Here is a 9,344-nt window from a genome sequence, read left to right as displayed (position 1 = left end):
CGTCTTCTTTTCGCTCTTTTCTCCAGGGGCCATGCCTGTCGGTGATGGGAAACTCGTTGGCATTTGCACCTATATGGTGTTGTGATAAAGCCTCGTCCGCGGAAGCACACAGGCATCAGCTAAGGCGGGTGTGATGTGTGGAATGCAGCCAGGACAGTCTCCGAGCCTGGACAGTTGCGGAATACCGAACGGCCGTCACTGCCTGTAACAGTCGTTCTATCCCCAGCCCAGCAACTGAAGTCGTTGCTAGGCTGCTGCATGTCTTAGACATGCATACAGAATGTCTCACTTTTCTCTTCTCCGACAGGTCGATCTCGGCTATATGCCTCTGTATGTTTCGCCCAAGGTCCTAGTCCCATCATGGAGAGTGTCAGCAATGTCCTGCGATCATGCCCAAGCAACAATAACAACAACAAAAGACGAGAGACGATTGTGTCGGCCGCCCATGAATCTAGACAATGGGAAACAGAGTTGAAGGCTTGAAGTGGCGATGGCGCTACGTGGATCCTTCCCAACGTTGGTGATTCCCGTCTCCACTTGAATTGGCATCCAGAAAGTGGAAGTCGCCCGTCGTGACGACCCGGTCGGCTCCTTCCTAACCTATTGTACTGTAACTTAGCCCCCGCATCTGTAAGAACTAAATGATCTGATAACACCATCAGCTTTTCTTCTTCCCAATGTTGTTTGCTCTATCTGCGTTCAACAGACGCAGAGTGAGCATCCAAATCTCCAATTGCCTCGAATCAACATCCTGGATGACAGGGCGCACTCGCCGTTGGTTGTCCTGAGCGAGTCTGGGGGTGTGAGCTGGGACCAGATCCTCCCCTGTGGACGGTCCAATATTCCCTGCATCTCTCGCTTCACCCTGCCCCGGACCATCTGCACGCAGCTTGCAGTAGTTTTCATCCAGCCTCTCTGCAGCCAACAAGCGATGCCGCGACAAGAATAGTATCATTCAGGCGTTTTTCTTCTCTTTGGGAGGCCGTTGGCGCGGTCCCGCGTCTACGTAGACGCGACAATACCGACGCTTTTCGGCACTCGCCTGTTCATGATGCTGGACTCGAGCCGTGTCAAGCATCACTCCAGAATTGGAATGTCTACCGAAGCCTTGCGGTCGACCAGAAGAAAAACTCGTCCTCAACGTTCAGCCATCCCGCTGTCTCATTTGCTTTGTCCCGCGGGCAAAGGCTTCCAGCATCCATCTCTCATTCGCTAAAAAGGCCACGCAAAGCGCCCTTCTTGCCTGGGACTGGCCATCGTCGAGGCATTCTTGATGATCCCATTGGCCGTCTCGCAATGAATTTCTACCAATGATGATGGTGGAGTCGCAATCGGTTGTTTCACTCCCCCTTCCATCAGGATGGAGTCAACAAACCCTTTCTCCTGCATGTCTATCCTTACAGAAATGGACGACTAGTCCACAACGCCCATCTTATCCGCCGTGTCGAGACCGAACCAGTTCGCCAATCCTCGCGCGGACGCTGCATTCTGCCCGTCAGTCGTCGCGCAGTTATGGAGTCTTGGTGAGGCTTATGGACATGGGTGGTATAAACCAACGAGGGGCAGGGGTTACAGCGAGGCGAGTCCGTAACGGAGGTTCGACAAAGTCTGTTAGTCGAGAGATGACTGGAAAGACCGGTTTTCGCCCATGATCGATTGCGCAATGGCGGATTGCTGGCTACTTCAAGTTCACCGCCATCCATCGTTAGTCCCGTGACGAGCGCCTTAGTATCAAGACACTCTCACGCGACCAAAGAAGGAAGCCGGATCCAACGGTCGGCAGTCAAAAGAAACGTGAGACCCTGGCCTCACGACGTCATTTCCAATGCGAAAGGCATTCTTTGGAATCCCATATCCCAGCTGGCCCATCACGAGGACCGCTCCCGACCGCTCGGTGAGATTTTGAGCCTCCAGGTGACCTTTGACTACAGGACAATGGGCCATTGATTGCCCACGGCTAGGCCCGCCCCGGCCCAGAAAGTTAGAATAGAACAAGCTCCCGCGCAACGGAGACGGAGACCAAGTCCAGGCCAGCTGAAACCCGCATCTTGGACGGTGGCGAGGTTAATGCGCTGGCATGGAGATTCATGACGTCGTCATCTGAGTGAGATGGAAAACCAGGCAACATTGAAAAAGAAAGGCTCGATAGTCTCAGATCTTTGCTGCAGGACCGACATGGCTTGGGAACCCGTGAAATCGGCGCTTGATTTCCAAAAGTGGAAATCCAAGAGGCATCCCACGGTCTACTCCGCCACAGAAAAGAGACCCACGGCGCCACAAGCTTGTTCTTGGGTTCTTCGGTGGTGAGGCTGGTGCCCCTGCTTCCACGCTTCTGCAACTGACGTGGCACCTCGCGCGTGGCTGGCCACCCCGTCCAGCATCAAGCCTCGTCAGGCTAGCCGCATCGTCGATGTGGCTTGTTCTGCCGGCCGAGCGAATGGCAGATGGGCCAGGAGGGTGAGCGGCGCCTCTTTCGTCTGTTCCCTGCCCATCAGACGCCCCTGCAAAGTCACTCGAATTCCAGATCCAAGTACTCGGTACTTGGGCGAGCGGTGAGCCAGAGAAACAACGCCGTTGTGCAGCTCTGCCTCGATGCCAACTCATCAAAGCTGCAATCTCTCTCCAGCCGGCCACGCGCAAGCCTCCGATGGGGTTTCACTGCGAGCCCATTTCCCCCTCGTAGGGCGATCAAAGCGGGCCCCCAAGAAGGAGACGAGACTCGACCGCAAACGACGGGCTGTGAGCGACGAACGGGCGACGGAGTCGCTGGAGTCGCTGGGGACGTCGAATGGCCCAATTGCTTAGCCGCCTCTCCCAATCGTAGCCGCCAGACGGCTGGGCGACAAGGGTCGCATCGTCGCGTGCGCAGGGGTTTCGCAGCCTGGATTGGCCTGTCCGCTGAGACTGGACGGAGCATAGCGTCTGGTAACGTGACGAGCTAGAGGCGACCAAGTTGTTGGTCATGGCTGTATCTCACCTGTGTCGGTGGGCTATCTCGCCTGGTGGGTGTTGTTGTCGTTGATCGAGTCGTCGCCGGCCATTGAGGTATGGCTGCCACAGCACGTTTGCCCAGAACGGGCTCGGAGGAGAGCGACATCATCCGAGAATGGGCACCGTGGCTTGCGTTCATAAACCCTTTGGGAATGCGGGATTAGCGCGTCCATCCAGCATGTGTCTCTCGTTGGTTGCAAAGGCTCTTGGGCTATCTATCGCGTGCTGCTTAGTCCATGAGTGTTGGACCAAGACCAGGCTGACTCTTTAACCCCCTATGCAGATTCGTCGGGAAAACTCTGACTTGATGGTCCGAAGCCCTTGCGAATCGTCGGCAGTTGGGTCGGCCTCTGCTCTTGATAGGGCTGTGACTCTGACGGGCCTCGTATGAGCCGGCCTAGAGCAGAGGACTAAGAATCAAGACGAGGCGTCATCCAACGTTGCTGAAGTCCCTCGGCGCCGAATCGACTTTGAGAGTTGCCCATCCTTTACCAACCAACTCTTTCGCTAAGCACGCGAGCCTTGGAGGCCCTTTGACGTTTGGGTTGCAACTCGAGGATGGAAAAATTTTCATGTCTTGATTGCCAAGTTTCTTCATCTCTCCATCAAGTCAACATGGCTGAGCCATCTAACTGTATGGTAGGGTAGCGGCGCGGCTTCCAAGTGGCTCTCGGACAACAGACGGGGGGCGTTGTTACACTAGACTCGTGGGCTCGGCAGTCGAGGCAACCTAAGGCTTGTGCAACGGCGCACCCAACTCCCGCAGTCTAAAAGTCGAGGAAGCCTTCCTCGTCATAAGTATCGAGGCTCATCGTTGTCTTCAGTGGTTCCTAGAGAAGGGGGGGATCTCCTGCAGTGTGGGTGACTAGCCTTGGTCCCCCTTCACGGTTCGTCTTCCGAAGCCTCTCGGTGTACTGGGTGGACGAGGCTATTCGCGGTCCACTGGATCTGTCCAAGTTATCGAGGCCGGATGATTTGAAGATGTCTCCCCGATATGCAAGTTGCTCTAGTGCACACCAAGTCAGATCTCGGATGTTGACTGCGCCCCTGAGAATCAGAATTTTCATCAAAGGAGCGATCAGGATTGCAAGAGGCCACCGTGTTCGACTAAGGACGATAGACAAAGAAGGGAAGAGAGGGTAGGCTGTTGGTCCCCATGAAGTTCTGTACGATGTTGGTAAGTGATACTCCTGTTGTCGTCGCTAACAAGACTAGGGATGCCAGCTACCTTCGAGGTAGACGCTGGCCACCTACCTATGCCTCGAAATCGTTCAGACTACCTCACTCTCTCACACACACAATGGACTCGAATCTTAATCGACAGGTGCCCGTAACGCCGATTTCCTCTTTATTCGTTTTACCCTTGATAATCTGCGCTTGAAAAGATGGAAACAAAAACGAAACCAAGAAATGTTGTACAACTGAAAAAGTCCATTCACGTAGTCTGATCTGCCCTGTCGCACCCCTTCCGAGCTCCTTTCCTTTCAACCAAAAGTCATGTCGCCGTTGCCGCGTGTTTGTGCTTCAGAGTCGTTCGTCTAGTTCCCAGCGAACCGAGCAGCGCGCTTCTCCGCCTTGGCCTTCTCCGACGGGTCATCAAGGATGCTGGCCCGGCTTCGAGTTTCACGGGTCGACTCGTTCCGAGCACCACCACGGCCGCCGCGGCCACCGCGACCTCCCCTTCGTCGGTCATTCCTTCGGTCAAGGCTCTGTCGCTTGCCAGGGCGGTTGCTCTCAGTGGAACGGTTACCCTCACCGTCGCCACGGTCACGACCTCGCTTTCGGGAGCGCTCTGGAAGGGCCGAGTCAAGGGTGGATGCGAGCTCCTTCTCGTCTAGGCCGAATCGCTTCGCTCGATCAGCCCTCTTCTTTGCGTCCTCATCCTCCTCAAGACCAAAGCGCTTGGCGCGGTCAGCACGCTTCTTGGCCTCGTCATCAGCAGCAGTGGACGAGAGACCGATGGCGTAGGACTTTTCAGGCTCAGCAGGCGCCTCTGTCTCAGCAGGCTTCTCTGCAGCGGGCTCCTCAGCTGCCTCGGTCGCGACGGGAGCTATCTCAGTGACGGGAGCCTCAGCAGTTGCAGGCTCGGGCGCAGCAGCGGGAGCGGGAGCGGGAGCAGCAGGCTCAGCGGGGGCCTCGTCGTCGCTGTAACTGATCTCGTCCTCTTTGTTCTCAGCTAGGGATGGAGTTAGCCGTCGAGTTCGAGAGATGGATTTGCGCGCGCAAAAAGATGCAAGTCAATCGCATAATCAGGATTCGATAGACGTACCAGGCTTCGCCTCACCCTCGGCCTTCTTATCATTCTCCTGGAGTCGCGCGATCAGGTCTGCCTTGTTGCCGGTCTGGGGAAGACCCTTTTCGGCAAGGAGCTTCTTGAGCTCAGGCACCTTGAGCGAAGAGTACTCGGCCATGGCGCGCGCGACGGAATGGGAGCGGTATGAAGAGATGGATTTGGTAGGGGAGACGTATGCGATTGCGATTGCGGTGGTTTTCGCGGTGATGGGAGAGAAGGGGAGATGGAGCGACGATGAGAAGGTTGAAAGAGCAGTCTTTCTTTGTTACGCGGTTTGAGGGATGACGCTTGGATGGGATGGGCTGGGCGGGAGTGGATGTGGATTTTAGCGGGACGCGCTCTCTTGCTCTCACTCTTTCTTTGTTGGCAAATTTGGCTGAATTCTGTTCGCAGGGAGATGCGCACGGGCCACAAAGGCTTCTGAATGGCTGCCCTGTGGCAGTAAAGGCAAGCAAGCTCCAGAAGAGCTCCCCTCATCTCAGCCCAGCCCAGCTCAGCTCCGCTTTCATACTGTGAGTTACAGTACTTGGTCGAAAGGCCTTCTGAAAGAAACTGTGGTTGGCCTCAATCCAAGGCAACGACGCACGCAACCAGCCTCATCTTGCGACGCTGCCTTGCCAGTCATTTTCGAACAAGTAGTAACGGAGGCTTGGCTGCATCGTGCGAGGGAAGACAAGACGGACACTGCTCATGTGGCTTTTCCGTCACAACTTAACGTTGACCAACAGAAAAAAGTCAGTGCGAGGTAATTAGAAAAGCACGAAAGAGGAGCCCGCATTATTAACTTGAGGGTCTCACGTGGCCGCATTTTGAGTGCATGTAACATCCAACTTGGGGTTGCCTGCCTGGAGAAAAGGGTCAGCAAGAAAATGGAGAGAGTAAAAGGGGGATTCGAGATTTGTTCTCGCTCTTTTCCTCTGGAAACTGGCGTTAAAATTAGAGTGTCCTCGGTCGACAAGCTTATAATTGCCATTAATAATGTCATTGACGATGGCTTGTTTTAAGTTGCAATTCCCCAGACTTTTTCCATGTTTGAATTGAATTGAAGGAAGGAAGCCTCCCTCCCTTAGATCTAAAACCCCCCCAACTCCCGGGTCCTAGCCGATGTTGCTCCACTTGCCCTCATGACCATGACCAGGGGAAAGGAGGAGGAGACACGGAGACGGAGCATCCATCGTAATAGATTGAAGTCTTGGCTTTTTTTTTTACTCCCGCTCCGTTCGTTCCTTCTTCAAGGTTTTGCAAGGCGCATGCATGTTGACACACGGAAAGCTCTTTCCCCCTGTCTCCTGGCTCCTTGCCGGGCCTTCCTTAGGTATTAGCTCGCCACATGCTCTTTCCTTGCCGCCCGCCGACTCAAACAACGACCAAACCAACCTCAACCTTACATTCTAACATTTCTCCCCGTCTCCACGTTTTTGTCGATCGCCTCCTCTCTATCGACACTCTAGACGCTTGCGACGACCGGCCTGGAACGTAGAGGCAACTGGCCCGACGACGATAGCTTCAACGCTCTCGAGCGACCGCAACGCGCTTCTCACCGTCGCATCCCAGACTCCCGAGGCCTCCACACAGACGTCTTGTTCGACCTTGGGCCCCTCCGAACCATGCAATAGTAGCCGACGACCCCTTTCGGAAGATGCGAATAATCCAACCCGCGACCCAGCTCCCGAATGCTTGTTCCGTTTCCCGTTTCTTGGCTACCGCTGCTTGAAGTAGCTCGTGGTCCATCTTTCTTCCTTGCTTGATCAAGCAGCTTCTCCCCAAAAAGTTGGGTTCAATTCTTGTTCAATTATCACATCATGACTCGACGAATTGTACGCCTCACCTTTCCTTCGTATGACAGGCCATCAACTGACCGCTCCGTCCATGGATTCAGGTTCGGACAGCTGCCCAGCTTACTGGCGCTGCCATTTTCGCCTTCCTCATCATCGCTTTCCTCGACCGAAACTACCGTGTCCTCCCCAACTCTCTCCATGGCTACATGCCCTCCCACCACCCAGGTCTTGTCGTGACAGACGCTACGATAGTCACCTGCTCCAGCCTCAACCCTTTTTCGTCATGCGACCTCGACGCTAAAGAATGGCACCGAGTCGACAAGGATCTATACCTCGGGAAAACATGGACCACCACCGCCTACCTATACGTCAGTCGCAAACACGAGGAGGACCTCACCGAGGATGACACCGTTGTCGTGGATATTATGGTCGGCAAGCTTCGCCCTCCGCCAAAGGGAGAAACAGAGGATCTATGGGAGTCTCGTCCCGCGGGACTCTGGCTCAAGCGATCAGCCAAGAAGCAGGCCAGCGACTCTAATCAGGCCGTGACCGACCTGGATGTTCTTTTTGGAGATGATGCCGTGGAGGCAAGAGACGGCTGGACTATTACTGGAACGCCTCTCCTCCTCAACACAGGCGGTACCCTACCGTGCGTGCAGCTAACCGTGCGCCGAGGTCCCCATCGCGAGATCAAGAAGCCCCAGCCCCGGATCCGAGATGACGGTCGATACAAGATCATGCAGATCGGCGATCTGCATCTTAGCACCGGTGTTGGCGAGTGCCGCGAGGCCGTTCCAAACACCTACAACGGCGGCAAGTGTGAGGCGGATCCCCGTACTCTCGACTTTGTCAGTCGTGTCCTTGACGAGGAGAAGCCAGACTTGGTCGTGTTGAGTGGTGACCAAGTCAACGGTGACACGGCGCCAGATGCGCCAACAGTGAGTGTTCCTGTTCCACCCCGTGGATCCCTTTCTAACATGACCCAGGCTATGTTCAAGATCTTGTCGATCCTGATTGAGCGGAAAATCCCCTACGCCGCCATCTTCGGAAACCATGACGATGAGAAGACCATGTCTCGCGAGGCCCAGATGGCTATCATGGAGTCTCTTCCCTACTCCCTCTCTATAGCCGGACCAGCCGAGATCGACGGTGTCGGCAACTACTATGTCGAGGTTCTTGCTCGAGGCAAGACGGATCACTCTGCCCTAACCATCTATCTCCTCGACACACACGCTTATACGCCCGATGAACGCAACTTTCCCGGTTACGACTGGGTCAAGCCCAACCAGATTGAGTGGTTCAAGAAGACGGCTACTGGCCTCAAGAAGAACCATGATGAGTATACTGGTCGGCACATGGATATTGCATTTATCCACATTCCCCTGACCGAGTATGCCGACTTTAATCTCCCCCGCGTGGGTGAGTGGAAAGAGGGCGTGACTGCCCCTGTCTACAACTCTGGTTTCCGCGACGCCCTCGTTGAACAGGGCGTCGTCATGGTCAGCGCCGGACAGTGAGTGCCCCGATATCGTCTTGATCTAGATGAATGCTAACTCGGTTTTAGTGACCACTGTAACGATTACTGCTCTCTCTCCTTGTCAGGTGAAGGAGAGAACAAGACTCCGGCCTTGTGGATGTGCTACGCTGGTGGCTCCGGTTTCGGTGGCTATGCTGGCTACGGTGGCTACCATCGCCGTGTGCGTCTCTTCGAGGTTGACACCAACGAAGCTCGCATCAAGACCTGGAAACGGCTCGAGTATGGCGATATTGCTGCCCGTATCGACGAGCAGATCATTGTCGACGGTGGCAAGGCCCAGGCCAAGCCCAACCCTTCATGAGTATACGACGCATTGCTTTCTTCTGGGACGCACCCCGAGGATTCATCTCGCCCGTTTTATATACACTTTCTTGTATCCATGTTTTGGGACAGTGTGCTGTCGTTGGAGCCAGTCGCTACCCGTCTATAGAATGGGGCGGTCCTTTTTTTCTGTTTTACGAAAACTGCGTCTTTGGGTGACATCAAGGAGCACTTGGAATAGGGTGGGTTGTTTTTGTATATTAGTGGGAAGAGGTGACGATGGCATAACACAGCGTCGGTTCTGTTCTGTTCTGGATGGAGTTGTTCTTGGGTGCCGCATTTGATACGACATGAATACTATTCGGCTTCTTGGTTACCCTACACTATCTTGTGATTGATTGTAACTTGGCAATGTGTTCTTTATTATAGTTGAAGCCCAGCCCTTGAGGGATAACTGAGCCGAAGACCGATTGTGACTTGGGTT

General features: G+C 54.6%; 2 protein-coding genes across 2 annotated transcripts; one reads left to right on the top strand and one right to left on the bottom strand.

Moving 5' to 3' along the window:
* Positions 1-4,317: 4,317 nt before the first annotated feature.
* Positions 4,318-5,402, bottom strand: NECHADRAFT_101897 (uncharacterized protein; the record flags this gene model as incomplete). The annotated part of the gene is made up of 2 exons (XM_003047534.1): positions 4,318-5,167; positions 5,261-5,402. The coding sequence occupies 2 exons, from the start codon at positions 5,400-5,402 to the stop codon at positions 4,530-4,532; spliced, it is 780 nt and encodes a 259-aa protein (XP_003047580.1). The 3' UTR covers positions 4,318-4,529.
* Positions 5,403-7,086: 1,684 nt separating this feature from the next.
* NECHADRAFT_96868 (uncharacterized protein) lies at positions 7,087-8,900 on the top strand (the record flags this gene model as incomplete). The annotated part of the gene is made up of 4 exons (XM_003047708.1): positions 7,087-7,101; positions 7,164-8,000; positions 8,049-8,575; positions 8,627-8,900. 4 exons carry the CDS (start codon positions 7,087-7,089, stop codon positions 8,898-8,900), a joined length of 1,653 nt encoding a protein of 550 aa, XP_003047754.1.
* Positions 8,901-9,344: the final 444 nt, after the last annotated feature.

Source organism: Fusarium vanettenii (assembly GCF_000151355.1).
Source record: "Fusarium vanettenii 77-13-4 chromosome 10 genomic scaffold NECHAsca_14_chr10_3_0, whole genome shotgun sequence".
NCBI lineage: Eukaryota > Fungi > Ascomycota > Sordariomycetes > Hypocreales > Nectriaceae > Fusarium > Fusarium vanettenii.
The sequence above is the reverse complement of the archived record's forward strand: the minus strand, read 5'-3'. Positions and strand labels throughout refer to the sequence as shown.